Here is an 18,216-nt window from a genome sequence, read left to right as displayed (position 1 = left end):
GGCTCGGCAGAGCAAGCCGAGGCATAATGCTGCCCATGAAAAGAGAGAGAGGAGCTGGAAAAATACTTGAATATCATCAATAAACGAATGGCAGGACCACAAAAGTGAGAGCTCTCTGAAAATGACTCAGAGATATCCAATTCAAACTATTTCGCATCTGAGTAAGCAGATATGCATAACTCTGTTCATAAAGGACCGACACCAGTGACATAGATCGAGCATTATCTGCCACCCAAGCAGAAGAAAAGGAACAGGCAAAGCCGAAACATCGATAGATAACAGCAAGCGCAGCGGTACAAACAATACTCATCTTCATGTCTTACAATGAGACTATATAACATTCATGCATTACATATACACCCCCATTTACACAAATCGAATGGAAAGAGGCAAAAAAAATGAACAAATCACGATCGGGGATTCGCACAACCAAATCAAAGAATTGTAGCTTGCCTACCATATTTCAAACTACTATCCCCGACCGACAGGAGGCAGCAGCTTCTAGAAAGGAGCATTTGAAAAAATAACACTCTTCCAATGGCGGCACAACCCATACTGGTCTACCGACGGCTACAAACTCATCAAAGGGCAAAATGCCAGACACAGCAGTCCCAGATCGAAGTGCACCAATGAACTCACAACTTTCTGGCGGAGAACACATTCAATATGCGAAACAAGGAACTCTAAGAAATGCAACACAGCAGCGGCAGAAGATCACATTTTTGCTAAAACAAATCGACTTTCTTCTTGAGCATGTCCTGCTTCCATTTTGGCAACTTGTAAAATGCATCCTTTGTCATCCCTAGGACAGCCTGAAATCCCTCGTCCGACAGATAAGCCTAGCATGTAAAAAAAAGCAACATGAAAAATAATCTGAAACATGAATCAGCTAAAAAATGACCAAGGCTCACAATGTTTACTGACCTCTCTCCTTTTAAAGTCTATTCCAGTCACTGGATTGTCCGATTTAACCTTCAGTTGATCATAACTGAACACAGTTACAATATTTTCACTGGCGTTAACATCCTGGAGTGGCTCTTGCTTGGCTTCTGATTGCTCCTCATTGTTTTCTGAGAAAGGTGCAGATCCCTCTGTATCATTATCCTCCGAGACTTCCACCAGATCTTCCGCTCCGGAAACGGGTTTTTCACCTTTTGTGTCCACTGCAGACAGTCAATTATATAACATACTTTGTGTCCACATTTATTCATGAAGAAAATGGATGCAAAAAAGTGCTAAATACTTGTAACAAAGTGAGTTAAATTTCTTTCAACAATCAAAGATAGGTTTCAACCATATAAAGGTTTGGCAAAGCACTGCAAGGCCCGAGAGTGGTAAAATTAACTAACAAGCAGGAAGGAGGAAAAGACAAAGGCTCCAGTTTGTCTCTGTCATGATCACGCATTGCAGTAAAATCTTACATGCGTAATTAAACTTAGCATAGCAAGCACATGCAAATAAAGAGATATAATGTGGAGAAAATTCCTACCAAGTTTAAGAAGTTTACCTGGCGGGCTACTTTCTGGAGCAGGTCCACTGGACCGAGTGGGGGAGTTATCTGGCGACTTCTCAGCAGTTAGAACAGAAGAAAGAGCTGCTACAGCTGCTGCTCTTTGTGATCCTTGACCACTTCCTGATGACCTTTGGGCAGAGGGTTTTGACAGTGAAGAGGAATTAAAAGCAGAAGATAAGGCAGCTAATGCTTCAGCTCGTTGCCTGGGTCCACTATTGTCTGAGCCATTGGATTTGTCACCACCCTAAGACAAGAATAAATATTAAAAGCAGCATCATGAATTGAATTTCGATTTCACAATTTGGTAAATTTAAACCCAAAACGAGGAAACATAAAATCATATTAAAACATCAATTCGCTTGAATAATCTGAAACCATGCATATAAAATAGATGAAGAAACAATATTTACTATGGGACGAAACAAACTTATAAATGCCGAATCTAAGAAGCAGAGTGAGAATTTCATCACCTCCAGTGATGATAAATGACGTGAAGGGGCACCTTTGAATGGTTTCCTGGATCTTATGCAATCAAATGTATAAAAGGAAACTGAAAATTTTCATCTCCTCCAGTAGTGATAGATGATGTGCAGGGGCACCTTTTAATGATCTTCAGGATCTTTCTATAGAATGTCAAATGGCAACAAATTGGGAAGGTGGTCACTTCCTTTTTTTATGACAAATGAATCTTCAACCGATTGAAATATCTATCTTTTGTTTTAATAGGGTGGGAGGGGACTAAAGAACTGGGGCTGGGAGGTAGAGTACCTTTAACATAATTTTGGTTTTCTATAAACAGTTGAATCTTTGTGGCACATTGAAAACAAGATAAAATAGAACCAGATGATGGGCAAAGAGCCACAGGTCAAAACTTTCTTTTGAACTCTTTCGTCCAAAACTGCAGCTAGGAAGGTACCAACTTCAATTGGAGGTTAATATGGGAGTTTACATTTCCAGCAAAGGCACATTCTCTTACTTGACAAGCAATACAAGCAAGTAATCCAACTTTAGAGAAGTTACCAATGACATTGAGTCAGGTTTATGGATGCTTCTACAAAAGAAGTGCAACTAATAATGTTAATAATGTGCTCTATTAGAGACATTTGTGGATAGACCATTGGCAGTTTTTTGTTGCAATGTCTCCACGGAGGTTTCCATTCTCAGTATGAAGACTATTTTCCCTCTTTCAGAGTAGTGAAAATCATTTCTCCAATACATAGTCAACTGATAAAAAGACCAACACAACTGTATAACTTAAGGTTAGTAGATCGATGTAGCCTGTTGCATCAAGCTCTTTGCTGTGGCACGTGGAATTCCCTACATTCACTAAGACCAAGAATATCAACAATTACTACTGCTGTCCTTGATTCTTAGAGTGCAAGCAAATTCTGCAAAATTATTGTGGAAGACAAGCCGTGGTAGGTCTGTCTCCCAATTTGAAAGTGTATATCTTAAGCAGGGTATTCACGGCTCTCAAAGAGAGGAGGCTGAGTTAAATGCAAGTCAACAGCTAAAGACTTCATCAAATACTAAAAGTTAACCAACGCAAAGCTCATCCGAGTTACCAGGGGTATACTACTTATGCAGACAGAAAACCTTGCGCAATTTTGGAGTATAAAAGTGCCTATAGCAGTGCTTCTTTGCACTGCACTAACACCAGTTGACACTTTACTAATAAGAAGTTATCACAATGACATTAGAAACCTGAAAAATAAGATGAAAAAGATAAAACCAGTGTGGGTGAAAAAACTCTTACTGAATTGGATGACTTTCCAGAGGATGGATTAAATGCAGAAGATAATGCAGCCAAAGCTGAAGCCCTCTGTGTTGGTCCTCCTTGATTGCCATTGGACCTATCCTGGCTCTGCAACAGAATAGATTGCCATGCAGCAACACCACAGGGCAAAGATAAATCATAAGCTTGGAAAGGTCTTAATTCAATCAAGTAATAATTACCGTCAATTAACAAAGATAATTGACATGGCAATAACAAATTTTGGCGAAAATTATGTCAAAAAACATTTGTCACAAACATAGTTTTCCTTTCTATTTAGTCAATACATCATTCGATAAAGATACTCTTCGGTCAAGTTATGAGTTCCACAAGAACAGGATGCCTAAGCACGTCATCATCATTATTATCGCCAACACCACCCACCACCACCACCACCATGATGATGATGATGGCAAGCCCAAATACCTCACTAACCTCATTGGTCTAGCTAAAATTCTTAAAGCAAATTAGTGCCAATAAACCGCGAATATGTAATACACATATAGAAACACAAGATGCCTCTCAAAAAAATTCTCCGAAATTAGGCCAGCAAAAGTACATATGCTCTTGAGAAAGAAAACGAAAAGAAAGAGGTATATCAGCTGCAAAAAGACCAATTTCCAAAGAAGGAAAAACAATTTATACTCCAGTTATTTCCCAACAGGTCTCCACAAGGCAACCCAATCAAGCCATCCATGTGAAGAACATCTAATCCCAATAGAACTTCTACCATGGGACTAGTGCATAAAGACATAGAACGATTAGAATGTCCAACTGAAAAGCTTAAACCTTAAATTAGTAAGTGGAAGGAGACAACATTAATATAAGACTTATGGCAGATGTGAGATGTACTTTAACACAAAGTATGGCAGATTAAACATCATCAACGCAAAATTTGAATCAAAAACAACACGAGCAATATTTAGAGTTTCCCATTGAAGAAGACAATGGCAACTTGTCTGTCACATATACCTACAACAACAGGTTAAGCTGCAGCATTATCAACCAGACGAAACACTTACCTCCACAGCATGACCTATGCCAAACAATAATGCCACCTTCTTTTGGAACGAATTTCCCTGGACCTGGTTGAATGAAGAACTATGATAAGCAATGATACAGGATACTGACTCATTCCTTTTTAGCATAACTTCATTAAGCTTTTCTGAAGATTAAATAAAATGAATAAACTAAATGTTGAGAATGGTATCATATGCATGTCAGATGCCCTAAACAGAGGACCAACTAAAAGCTTCCAAAGATATTGATTGAAAAGGTCGGAGCACGATTTCGTCACACAGAAGCAGAGTAACAATATCCATGGATAATCCATAAAAATGCAGCAGGAAGTTGAAGTGGCCTAAGCATTAATAAAGAAGATAGAGAGGAAGGTGGCAGATAACAAAATACACACTCTATGTTCATAAGTTTATGAGAGATCCACGTTTTCACTCCATAATCTTACTTTTGTGCATTTGACTAATCTTAATCACTATGGACATCCTCCATCACAATTATCTTATGGCTCAAGACAGGATGCTACATTACTTCTTTACACAAACCTGTTCAACTGATAGTGTCTTAAATAGATTTCCGCATGTCTTCTAAGCGTTAGATAGAGGTATATTTCACTTAGGATAACTGGCCATGCAAAAGAATTATTCGATTATAGCAGAAATTGGGATTTACTCCAAGGCAGAAAAGGCAGTGCCTGTCACCACAGGACGTACATTGGCTTTTGCAGAATCCCATGAGAAATAAGTGGTGAAGAAGCATGGTTCATTTCCTTCAGTGACTCTGTAAAGTGGAACAGTAGGGGCCAGATTTTCAAGAGATGCCGCCATTTCTATGTATTTCTGCCAATAATTTTTACAGTGAATAATATAATCATTCGACAAAGGAACCAACATGAAAAAACAAATTTTAGCCATACCTGACCAATTTCAAAAGCATTTTGCTTTTCTTTGGAATCTACAGAATGACCAACCCAAACAAATACCTCTGCTTGTGTATCAAGTACTAAGATATCCTCAGTCAAAAGATCATCTTGTGAGAAGTTATATACCTCCTCGACCTACAACGAGTACTTATTGTTAGATATAGCATGCTAATGTTACAACATGTCAAGAAATGCCAATATTCATGGATGCAACTTACCTCAAACTTTCCTGCATCATCCAAATGGTAAAAAGAAAAGGAAATAATGTCAGAACTCATGGCCACAAGAATAACATAGAAATTTGCAAAGCATCTCCACTCCAGAAGCCATCATATCTCGATAAGAGAACAAGATATGAGAAAAAATTCTAGCTTCTGCTGAACTAAATATGAAGTTTAACCTTTATTGAATGAAAATGTGAACAAGTGAGGATCTCTGGCGGTCTCGGAAGAAACTTTTTTGCTGGTGTAACTTTGTTTTCCTCCCAGTGCGAACCAGAAACTTGAACTTTCAGTTCCTTCTTTAGCATGTTTTAAAGCTACTCCAGGCTGCAATGACAAGGCACAACACAATTAGTCCCAGTAGTAACCAACTTAAAGTATAGCCTAAGCAACTCACAATGTTAAGTAGCAAAGACAACAGGATGCACTATAAGTAAATTAGGTTTCAAACTGCCATACTTACTGGAAGGATAATGCATATGCACTTGTAAGTAAACTACACTCAGAATATATGACGATGTTATGCCAAGAGAACATATACGATAAGCAGTATTGTGCGAGCGGCAGTGACAATGCTGCAACAACTGAACAAACAGCTGTCATTGAGAGCAGCTTGCACTTAAGTAATCACAAGTACCATCCTTGGTGAACTTCTGCATGTACCTAAAACGTGCACAGAAGACAACTAGAGCACTGAGACTAACTTGCCTCTATTAGCTTATCATATACCATGGACCAAGTAAAATCCGAACTGTGCAGTTCAATCAGTGACAATGACCGAAATTTTGCATATTTAACCAAACAGAATGTGAGTTTATTGTATCCAGCATTTTCCTTTCAAAACTCATTATCGTGGTCTTAGTGCTGTAATGACAATGATATGCACACATTTTGATCCTCCTACTACATGAGGATGCTCTTCACAGGAAAACATACCAAAATCGTCAATATACATATTTGGATTCAAATTGGATAAATTTGATCTTGGTGTAATTTCAAACAGGTCACATCACACCTTCAAAAACTCAGCAACTTTTGCAGCCAGCTGTTGCTGCTCAAAGGTGCTCTGGTTTCCATGCCAGGTGAAAACAGAAGCTCCAGATTGCAGAAGGAAACACTCAGCAGAATTCAGTGATGTTGCCACCTGAACATTAAAGAGTTAACACGTATTGCCATGATTTTACCAATGACTGGCACAGGCAATAATTAGTAACAAATATCATCAGATTACTATTAGTTAAAATTTATTGGCACATATACAGAAGATCTGAGGATGAATAAGACGTAACAGGGTCAGAAAAGAGGCAAAAACTACAGCAATTGCGGATTTATTTTCACCTTTAAGCTAACTACTAATTATGTAGGCAGGAATGAAAGAGATTAAGTAACAGTTAGACAACACAAGAACTGCTCCTGCAATATCATGTAACTTAACTCTTCGGTTATCAGCCTCCTATTTTGTTATGCTGAGAAAGTAGCAGTGGCCTCCTGTTGACTGGTATTCTTCTGTTATTGCTAAATTGACTTGAAAGGCTGTAGGCACCTAAACAAAAGGCCTATGCCTGGACCCTTAGTGAAGTATGCAAAAGCCATTTTCTAAGCTAACAATTCCTTTGCTCCCCAGAATAGAGTAAATCGGGCTACTCATCATCTGTTCATAGTTTGCTATTGGTGTATCCCATACCCTAGAGATTTTTGCAACCTACTTTCAACTGAGACAGCACTTTGCAGTCCAGGAGATTAGGACTTACCAAGCAATTTACTCAATAAGAATAGAGGGACTTCCTTTCTAGAGGAGGAAGTCTCCAAATGATATCTTTTTTAGATGGGACTCTTCTCCCATCTGGCCATGTACGCCAAGGGAGGATTATTTAGTATAGGTGCCACTTTTGCATCATCTTTAACATGGCTACTGATTATTAAGGATATACTCGAGAAAAGCTGTCATCAGAGGTAATAACAATGCCACCGTGTTTCTTATAAACAGAACTCTGTCGTTGACCACATGCACAATTCTATTTTTTTTTATTTTCTTTACATGAAATTAATTGCTACATCTCTGCATTTTCAACTGCAAGACCCAAGATAATCGCATTCCGCACATGCTTCAGCCATTTCACAGGTTTAATAGACTGAAAAAACTTCCGCATATTTTCATATCAGAAAAATGGTTTTAAGCAATTAATATTTGGTAAGTCAATAGGCTTAATTAAACATAATGAATTTAATGGCGTGTCAAATTTCTTTCATTCTGACTTGATTTTTATTGATCACTTGGAGCACCTGATTTGGCATTCTAGATTGCCAGCTATCCACAATATGGAACATCCATTCCAGATACAGGTCACCCATGACTTAGCGATTTCTGAAATATTCTCAAGAGTATACTATTCTCATATTTTTACCAATATTCTTCCCAGAGAATTTCCGCGACAAACTGTATGTGCTGCCCGATGTCAATAACAGTCTCTTCTTAAGTATGCATAATCAACTAATAGTCAATTTACAATCAGCTATGTTCAAAATCTACTTCTTTTGTGACAAATACGTCCACAGTCATCTCAACAGAACTTAGCGGTCAATAAGTCGATAGAAGCACCTACACAATGAATCGATAAACGAAAATTGAAGGAAGTAGAATGACAATAAGATTTTGTACAAAAACAAGAACAAGATGACGCAGGGCAAATGTTGACAGCCCAAACTTGGAGGCGCAATTGGGACATTAAATAAACCATATATACAATCAGTTCTTATGTTGTTCTCACTTGAGAAGCAATTACCGTGATTGAACTTTGTCACATACCCAATTGAACAAAGACAAAGTCCAAATGATAAGATAGCTGACACAAGCTCCCTAGCATTTTGTGGGACAATAATCCCTTTCAATTGTTTTGGTTCATTAAATCTTTGACATGGGCATTGCTTTGCATGTATGTACCCCCCCCCGTTTCCACATTCAATAATCTCTAAATAAACTTTTCATCCCTCTCTGAATTTTCTCTCGACAAGCTATGTCAGGACCTGAAACTCGATCTTGTTCTAGTTTAAGGATCAGAAATGTGTAAATGGATTACTCTTAAGAGTATTATGCTCTATGTTTACAGTTTTCATTATGAATGTCAAAGTTTTCAACCCTCTCCTATCATCAAAAGATACAAATGACAGCACACCTCATTGTTCAAATGGCTAACTATGCAAAACAACAACAATGACGGGGACAACCGTCTAACTAACAATCAGCTCATTGGCTAACAACCAATAATGAATTGAACTATTTTACGGTGAAGATTCAACAATGCATGCTTGGGCAACATTCTTCATGCAAAAATATGGAGATGATCTCTGTTATTTACAATTAAGAAGCATACGGGTATGGGATCCTCTCATTTGCTAATACACTGTTGACTTCTGAAAATCTTGACTTAAAGAGAAAACAAACATATGTTTAAGTTCCGTACTGATCAAACTATCACTAATCACAGCTCAAACAAGTTGTGGAACCTATCAAAACTATGAGAGAAGTATTCAGAAAATCTAAATGGCATACTAACAACAGAAAAGGAACAACAAATACTCGTCTAACCATGAACAATTGCTCCATATTTTTCCAATTGATTCAGGCATGTTAGTTCCACAAAAGTTAAAGGCACATGTTCAAAAATAGACTAAGCGTCAGATATCCATCCGGCGGCAAAAGTTAATAGCAAGCCACTTATATATTAGTAGTCAGCAAAACAAGATGAAACTCAATAGCACATACCGCATCTACTTGGACTGCCTTATTGTTGTGAATGGAAGTCCCGGATATACGTATAAGTGCCACAGATTCTTGCGTGTACGTATCATCCGTTAAACCTTTTTCGGCTATTAACTTCTTGTAACCTGAGCTTAAACCTCCCTAAGGAAGATTTCAGATAGCAAATGAGCCTCATAATCCAAACCACATATTCCAATCGTGCTGCATTTTGAACCATTGCATCATCTTGAAGAAGCACAGAAGATACCTTGAGGATCACCATAGGCTGAAAAAGTGCAATGAATTGCGCTGGCTCTTTCCCTTGAAAAATACGACCCTATAAGGAAAATCGATTAAAAAGCATGTGATATGTCAACTCCATTACCCAACTGGAGGAGACCCAAAAAACCATACCTGAACAGGTCTCCCCTTCAGTGAGTTGAAAATTGTGTTAGCCAACCGAGCAGCCATCTTTTGTTCTTCCTGAAATGAAGAATATATTGAAGTTGTAAGTCTCTTCTATTTTAATCTGGTAATCACAGTGCTTTAATGGCCGAACCAGTTAATAAACCAGCTAACTGACAGGTTCGTGGTTCCACCAGTTCAATCGATGGAACCCCTGTTCAGATTATGTTAAGTATGGTTACTGATATTACCTCGTATAATGAAAATTTTGGCTTGGTGTTTTATCATTTTGTCATAATTGAGAATTCCACGTTCAGATCGCAATCTCACCAGGCTTGTATCTTATTTTTCAATGAACATTGCATCTACACTAACGGCAGTAGTGACTAAACTCTATTTACATGCATGTGAAGTCTAGGGTGGATTACTTGGCCTGGTGTCTCATTGCTTTGTTTAGAGCCAAAGCTTCTAGCACTTTTAATATATATAGTTTGGACAATAATGACAAATGAAGCATTGTGGTGGAATGGTGTTGCATGCATGCTGGTGCCTGAAAGAGCCAGATTCAAAACAAACTGCACATGTCTCACGCATTTTCTAAGTGTGATGGAGCAGTCCAATGTTTTATGTGGTTCAACTGTGATCAAGACCAGACCAATCCAATCCAGTTTTAGACCAGCCCAGTTTCAGAGGGCTGACCAAACCAGACAACAGACTGATTCCGGGTCCAACCTGTTGAATCAGCCAGTCCAGCCCACTTTCTCTAACATTGGCTAATCATAAACAGATGTTTATCTACTCTAGGTCTGGAAGAGAAACTACAGGATTTTGAACTCTGTCGGCCATCCATTTCCTCATTTTCTCCTTTCTCTTCCTCTAACATCATTTCTATGACAAACTAAGGGCAAGATCCGTAGATACATTTTTTTGGCCATGAGGGCATGCTTTATAAACAAGAACGCATCTGTGGCAATAGTCTGCGTCTCCTAAGAATTGGTAAAATTATTTCATAGACATGAGCCCTTTTAAATAAGCAATTCAACTGCCCTCCTATGCTATACAATATCTAGCTTTAACCTGAATTCAAATTAGCTAATATACAACAAAGTCATTCTGCAATCATTTAAACACATCCTGCAATTAAGAGATAATTTACCCCAATGCTATCCTTTCCAATCCAGCAGCTCAGCAGATAATCTTCTTTCCTTTCACCAGAGTGGTAGGTGTAAAGAATGACGTAGCAATCTCCACTATAAAACTTACCAATATCCTCTTTGGACAACGGAGTCTTGGCACTGCCATTAATGCGCCACACCTAAAATCCAATTTAAATCGGTACTCTGAGAAATAGAGTTGCAGTTTTCCTTAAAAGAGGACATACGAGATGGATATAAAAACTAGACCTCCAATTTTCCACCTCCTTCCAGTAAAGGTGGGACTTCTTCGTTCACAGAAGGACCTTTTGCCATTCCCTTTACACCCATTCCTTGTTGCTTAAGTAAAGCTGGCAAAAAGTACAAACCAATGATCAATAGTGATAATGCTAAGTGAAAAACTCCACCTATTCAGAGTACAAATGGGAATGTGAAACGTCACCTGCTACTTTTCCTCTCCCTTCCTCAGAAGCAGGAGTTGCAGAACCAGATGGCCAAGTGTCAAATTTGGATTTAAATGCATGAGTCTCGTACCCCTGAATAACTCTGGTTATGCGTGTTGATTTTGGTCTGTTCTCACTACTGATAAAGTCCTGCAGACAAGTTGATTTTTAGACATAATTTATTCAGTTATGACATAGAAAGATGAACCTCTACACTCTACCTCAGCTGCTTGGATGGCCGCTTTTCTTTCATCCACTTGTGTAACTCGGCCAACCCAAACAAAGACCTCAGCGCCACAATCCAGGAAGTAACACGTGTTGTTTTCTAACATGCCCTTGGATAATTCACCTTCCACAAGCTTCAGCTGACCATCAACAATGCTACAAAGAGAAGCAACTTGAATAAACACATAGAACAGATAAAGGCCAATGTTCTTGAACACCCCATTAATAGCAGTAACGGTATGCTATGTTTATCTTATAGCTTAATAAATGAAAGAAATTTACCACTAGAGAAAGACTGTATAAGCCCCAGAAGAACTAGAATTCACAGGAGATGGCAAATGTGAAAAGAATAAGGACAGACATAAGCAAATAACCACTACCAACTGTTCTAGGCATTATAGGGTCATATCTTCGGAGTACCTCTACATATTTAAATATTAAAATTTATAAGGAAAAATATGAAAATTAAGAGTCAGGTCGACATGCTTGCCAAAGCAATTCTCTCAGCTAGCAGTCATTACATGCATTCCAAGAACTCAACATAGTTTCTATACTATTTATTGCCATGACAATAGCAACATTACATGATATGGGAAAGCTATATACAAGTCAAGTCCATTTTTTCAATGTTGACTAATCTTTCGGAATATTCATGTAATTCTCCATATACACATATTCCTCTTTCATAAATATTTATTGTTTTTTTTTTTTGGTAAGGATAAATATATATATATATTTTTTGGTAACCGAGGTGTCCGGGCCAGCTTGCGCGCACGTCGACTATTCCTCGGGAGACTAGCACAAAGAACCCACCGCCATGGCCCCCACTTAAATCATAAGTGCTCACGGGAATCAAACCTGAGACTAGTGCGCCTAACCACACAATCCCAAGTACGCCCTAACCAACTAAGCTACCCATGGGTGGGTTGGTAAGGATAAATATTTATTGTTCATATTATGAGAAAACGACTAAAAATACTTCAAGGCCCAATAAAAAAATAAGCATGTCTCAAGCTGCTGGCAAACTTTTGGTAGAGTAATATGTATGTTTCCTTCTAAGAAGTCTTCTAGGAGTAAGCATGCAATTCTCTTTGCCCTCTTTTCCCATCTTTAAGTGTCATGTGCGCTAATTACGCTTCATTAAAAAAAGAAAGCTCTTCTTTCCGGGCCAAAGTTGTTATTTGATCAGAACATAACAGAAGCTACCAAATTTCATATGTACAAGATGCACACTGCAGACCAGAAGCACTGGCACTCCTCCATTAGTTTAAAAAAGTAGAAACCCAACCTCCTAGAAAGTAATGGTACCTATAGAGCTTGGCAGGAGTTGCTTCTGGAATTGCATCATCCTCACTTAAAACTTTCTTGCCAATGGGAGCAAAACCACCAAGGAGGACCCAGAACTCACCCGAGTCTGATTCAGTATCTAACTTCCCATCATCTGGCATGAACAGCCACATATGCATGAATAAGCAGAGCTAGCAGCATAAACGATTTAAAAGGAGTAAGTGATACCAATTATATATGCAAAACATTAAAGCTGAGGCAAGAGCCTACCAACAATTGCAACATCACACTTTCCTTCATGATACTTCTCCTTCAAAAACTGAATGACCTCCAAAGCCTTGGCCCTTTCCTGGATATTTGAATTTGCACCATTGAACTGATAGATTTTCTGCTGAGTGTCTAGGATAAATACATCATCATGATTTAATGAAGACCGAGCAAAAGGGACCTGCAAGAGTTAAAAAGAAAATTTGTGTCACGTGCCTAGCAGAAGACTGACATGCCAAGGAACACAAGGATCAAACAAGAACGCTCAAAGCAGAAATCTCCAGCACCTGCTTCAACCTAACAACTCTTTTTCCTCGACAGACATATAAACGCGTCTCAAACTCCTCTTCCTCGGGTTTTTTGAATCCAGATGCTACACCGCCTTCCAACGGTATTATACAAGGTTTGAAGTAGGATAAGAATTTGTCAGATTCATGGCTTTGAAGTTCCCTGTGCTGTACAGCGCGTCCTCCAAGGGCAGCATCAAGTTCAACAGTCTTAATTGCTGCTGTTCCAGCTTCATCCTATGAAAAGGCATATATTGGGGTGAGACCATGCCATGACTTAAATCATAGGCAAAGCAACTCCAATATCTCAAAAATAGAACAAATACATTAAAGAATACCTGACTTGTGTCTTTTCCAATCCAAAAGTGTATGTCATACAAATAAGCACCTCCCTTGCCAGGCGTTGTCTACAGAAGTTTAATTGAATATTAATCAGCGGAGATAAACATTATAAACATAAACTATAGAGGACAGACAGCCTTGTATTTCACACACTTTATATTGATAGAAAAAACTCTATTTTTTATCTTTATACATTGCTCTTTGACACCATTACTATATATGTTTTATATAGTTTATTTAGCATTTAACTCTCAATAATTAATCATAAACTCCATTGATTTTAATTTGACTATATAGAGGCGGTAAATTTTTTACAATAGTACACCCTAAACATGTCAACTCTGAATATCCTTTTTATCACTATAAGACGAAACACCATAACAAGTCGATACAACATTTGGTTATACAAGGATGGTAATTGTAGATCCTGTCAGTGGTGTTCCATTCAAGAAAAGAACAATGCCTCAGACATCCAAATTAAGTCCAGTAATATCTCGAAAATTGTGAAATGAAGTTAATATAGCATTTCTCAAATTTACAGCAGATGATAAACCAACAGTTCAAGCAGCATGATCAGTCGTGCTCATCATACTATAAAATGCAATTGCCCGTACATGTAATGATGATCCGAAAGCATAAATAACAACAAAGAGGCTTTAAATTAAAACCAAAAATCTAAAGGGTTAATTTTTAACTACCAAATACTTAGGTATTGCAAATAAAGAAAAACTGATGATCTTCTGCAATATCTTTATTACATAATTTAACAAAAGTACTTGCCTTGCAGGTTTACTGTTATATAGAGGAATAAGAACTATTTTCACCTGTAATACAATGTAGGAATCGCCCATGTAGAATTTCCCATGTTCTGATTTAGGCAGTGGAACTGGCTGAAAATCCTCGATACGCCAAATTTCAGTCCCACTACAAGCTGTTAAGCTCAAACATGCTTAAGATTAAATGTAGCAGCATGGAGACTAACACTTTATATAATACAAATGCATTATCTTTCTTCTAGGTATTCATTCGCAAACATCCACAAACTAGGGAATTGAAAGTTAATTAAGAAATCCAAAGATAGGTAATGCCGCAAATCAATAGCAAGTTATTTCTTATATCCAGGATACATCCTCTGACCGGCACCCTGAAACGCAGGATCCAAAACCTTTGCAGTGCTAGACATCACCGGAAATTTATGTTCTTACTTTCTTCTGGATGGCAGATATCCTTCAAGTGCCAGATTATGGAGTCTAATAATTCAGCAAGAGTCCACTGCATAAGCAGAAAATGATCTTGTAAAGAATCTGCTAAAAAATGCAATCTAAAACGAAACAGTAAATATTATGATCTCTGACTGTCATTTGCTTTGAGGTTGGGTCTTGATTCTATCACACGCTTAAACTTCCAAGGCTCTTCTTGGTCATTTATGGATTTTCTTTGTTGTATATGTAATTATGTGTGACTCAACTAGATCACGTTCAACAATTGTGATCTAGATTCCATGCAAAAGATGGTCAGGGACCAAAACTGCTCAAAAAGACGTTCAAGGAATAAAAACCTCAGTTTTAAAAGATCAAGGACCAAACTGCAAAAGCGATCAAACTTAATGGATCCTAGGTGTTGTTATCCCATTTGAGAGCTTCACAAATTCTAGCCAGTCAAGCCTGTGTAAGAATATGAGTAACCCACTCCACCTACATCAAATAACTGCATCACCCACTAACCTTATCAAGTAGATAAGCTAAAGCATAATCACAACTTTTTTCTCGCATTTTTTCACTTCAAAAGACTATATACACGTACACATGTATATATAAGGTTCGCTATACCAAACCTATACATTTGTAGGAATACATATGTTAATTATCATTAAATATCCATATTGGAACAAACCTCCAATGAATCAATATCTCAATTTGAACTGTCGACCTACCCCACAAAACAAGCAAAAAGAGAATGCCCCTGGAAAGTGTTTGATAAATGTTGAACAACTGTTATCCCCAATACTTAAACTAAAGCTGCTAGCAAAAATGCCAACAATGTATATCAAACATAAATGTTAATCAACCCCCTTCGCATGTGAGTTGGACCTTACATGTAAAACATAGGATGTGGACTTAACTACATCAAACAACAATCGGAAGGAAAACATGAGTAATAGACAAAATGGCAACAATAGGAGAATCAAAGATTGAACCCTTAACTTGAAGCTCCGATATCACATTGAAGAACAGTTGCTCCTAAAACCTTGAGCTTAAATTGTCAAGTAACATGTTGACAATGTATCTCAAGCATAGTTCTCAATGATAAATGATCTATGCTACTGATGCTTGTGCTTCAATAGGATGCAATAAAGAGTGTGTTTTTTCGGCATTGGACGTGAATGACTCATGTGGTATTTCTCCACCTGCAGTCTTTCTCGAACCTCTTCGGTAATTTTAGTATTTATGTTGCTTTTAACTTCAATGACTGCCTTCTAAGATCAATTCTAATGCGAGCTTTAGAAGTTCCAATTTCCAATGTTAACAACCGCTTCAATCAAAAGCTATGAAAAATGAACACTATCATAGAAGAGTAAAGATGCACTGAAGAAGATGAGATATTCATTATCACTAATATGAGTACACAAGAACATAGAGCATTTCCAAACTCCAAACCAGTACACCCAAATTACAAACCCCCCACAGCGAGATCGAGCATAAACATGCAAAAGTCCTAATAACAACTAAACACAATAGCCAGTCTAGGTAACAAATTTAATTCACAACCGCAATTCCTTCTCTCCTCCTAGACATATATTTTGGCGGTTACCTTCTGACAGGATGAATGTCTATGTCTAATTGGATTCTCCAAAGCTACTGCCTTTCTTTTTTTGGCTTTCATTCCCCAAATTTATCAAACTAATTCTTTCACCAAAGTTCACTTACATGTCACGGGACGTGTCCAGAAAAATAATGACATACTTATGTACATCTATCTGTAGGATCTAATTAACCTTGCTCTTCATCTCGATGGCATCGGTCTTCTCAAAACAGGAACTTTAGCATGAACATTTTTATTCTGATTCCTATTAAGGCTTTCCCTTTAGGGATGTTATGCAGGTACTGGTCCAAATACAGAGAGACTGAGCACGTCAAGAGTTCCACAATTCCTCATTCAATGGCCAGATTAATTCCTGATATGAGAATCATGTTCGCTGGCATAAGCTTCAACTGACAAACATTTGGCCATCAGAAGAGTATCATCTTGTCACTAATATAACACCTAAGAACTATTCGACTATAGAAGCTCTTCTTGGAGAGCATGCGGTTCGTCATTTCATCTAAACAGCCATCGTTTCTCCAGACTGGCAATATTTCCATTTTCTAAATTTGTACGGCTAAACACACATAATCAATTAAAAAAATGTAGCATTTCAAACTTTTGGCCCAACCATTCTTTGTCCATCAAAGTCACCGAGTCTCTCGCCTCACAACTGCACCCAGCTCACCACACACATTCCCTCCCAGGGCGGTTTCGAAATGTATTAGAATCAATCATCCTAAAACTCAATTAGCAGTTACTTGTCCACTATTGTCGAAAGCAAGGCGGGCAAGACAAGCCGAGCTCTTCAGCACACCGCCATGAAAACCAACCCGATGAAATAGAGACAATTCCGGATGCATTCACTGATACCGGTGAATGACTATAGCCGCGAGCCGAGCAGGCGGAAGCTCTTATTCAAGCAGGAAACTAACGCTAGTTCCGCAATTAACGACCCCGATCAAATCAGTCCGATCGGGCGACGAAAAGAAGACGACATCACAACCAATCCACGAACACGAACCCGAACCGTCACGTGATCGCAGTTCACGCAATCCGTCCGAGGACACGGCGGCATTCTCCCGGCGGCACATGCACGCGAAGCGCACGAGGAGGCACGAGGATCAGATCGCCACCTCGACCGACCAAGACCAAAAACCGAACACACTCAAAACGAGAGAGAGAGAGAGAGAGAGCAATCAGCAACCACGCGACACTAACACAGAATCGCCAAGGCACCGGGGAGATCACGAAGCGAGCGAAGGATCAACCGGCCGGCGAAGATCCAATCCCATCGACTGCAAAAACGCTCCCGAAAGCTGATCGGAACGCAACAAAAGGCGAAGGGGATCGATCGCGGATGCCGGACGTACCTGGCGGATCTCCCCGGACGACGATGATCACGGCGACGGCGACGACGACGACGATGATGAGAGAGAGGGAGCTGGCAATGGTGGAGGAGGAGGAGGAGGAGGAGGAGAGAGAGAGAGAGGGGGCCAGGAAGGGGGAGGGATGGACAGAGAAGATGAAGATGGGAGAGAACTAGCTGGAAAATAAAAAGTGAATTATTGCCGTTGCAGGGGCAGACCGTGTCGAGATTTCTTCTCCTTTTTTTTCCTTTTTTTTCCCCTTTTTCTCTGTCCAGACTTTTTGCGCGACCGAATTATGAATTTCACGATCAAATTAAAAAGTAAATAAAAAAAAGTAAGATTTAATATCACCAAAAACCTCAAATCAGTACACTCGTATCATAGTTACGTCCGTATCATATTTAGCCTAAACTGATATATCCGTGCCGCATTTATTCTAAACTAATTT

The 18,216-nt window shown here is 38.7% G+C and overlaps 1 protein-coding gene across 3 annotated transcripts; it reads right to left on the bottom strand.

The window, feature by feature from the left end:
* Positions 1-294: 294 nt before the first annotated feature.
* Positions 295-17,898, bottom strand: LOC115678569 (villin-3-like). 3 transcript variants are annotated; one of them, XM_056315238.1, is made up of 24 exons: positions 17,772-17,898; positions 14,724-14,868; positions 14,421-14,520; positions 13,593-13,661; positions 13,255-13,491; positions 12,971-13,148; positions 12,722-12,854; positions 11,410-11,569; positions 11,188-11,338; positions 10,995-11,095; positions 10,748-10,906; positions 9,601-9,669; positions 9,455-9,523; positions 9,211-9,348; positions 6,463-6,591; positions 5,627-5,774; positions 5,445-5,455; positions 5,221-5,361; positions 5,018-5,143; positions 4,310-4,372; positions 3,270-3,377; positions 1,508-1,757; positions 925-1,163; positions 295-839 (listed from the first exon to the last, which is right to left on the bottom strand). In XM_056315238.1, the coding sequence occupies exons 2-24, from the start codon at positions 14,777-14,779 to the stop codon at positions 726-728; spliced, it is 2,949 nt and encodes a 982-aa protein (XP_056171213.1). In that variant the 5' UTR covers positions 14,780-14,868; positions 17,772-17,898; the 3' UTR covers positions 295-725. The 3 variants fall into 3 exon arrangements, with proteins under 3 accessions (XP_056171213.1, XP_056171215.1, XP_030457828.2); XM_056315240.1 differs by lacking the exon at positions 17,772-17,898 and adding an exon at positions 15,490-15,574 and having other exon boundaries at positions 925-1,151; XM_030601968.2 differs by lacking the exon at positions 17,772-17,898 and adding an exon at positions 15,490-15,513.
* Positions 17,899-18,216: the final 318 nt, after the last annotated feature.

This window comes from Syzygium oleosum, unplaced genomic scaffold (genome assembly GCF_021117445.2).
Source record: "Syzygium oleosum isolate NSW1041296 unplaced genomic scaffold, Sole_v2.1 Sole_v2.10, whole genome shotgun sequence".
Classification (NCBI taxonomy): Eukaryota; Viridiplantae; Streptophyta; class Magnoliopsida; order Myrtales; family Myrtaceae; genus Syzygium; species Syzygium oleosum.
This window is presented reverse-complemented; position numbering and strand designations above follow the sequence as displayed.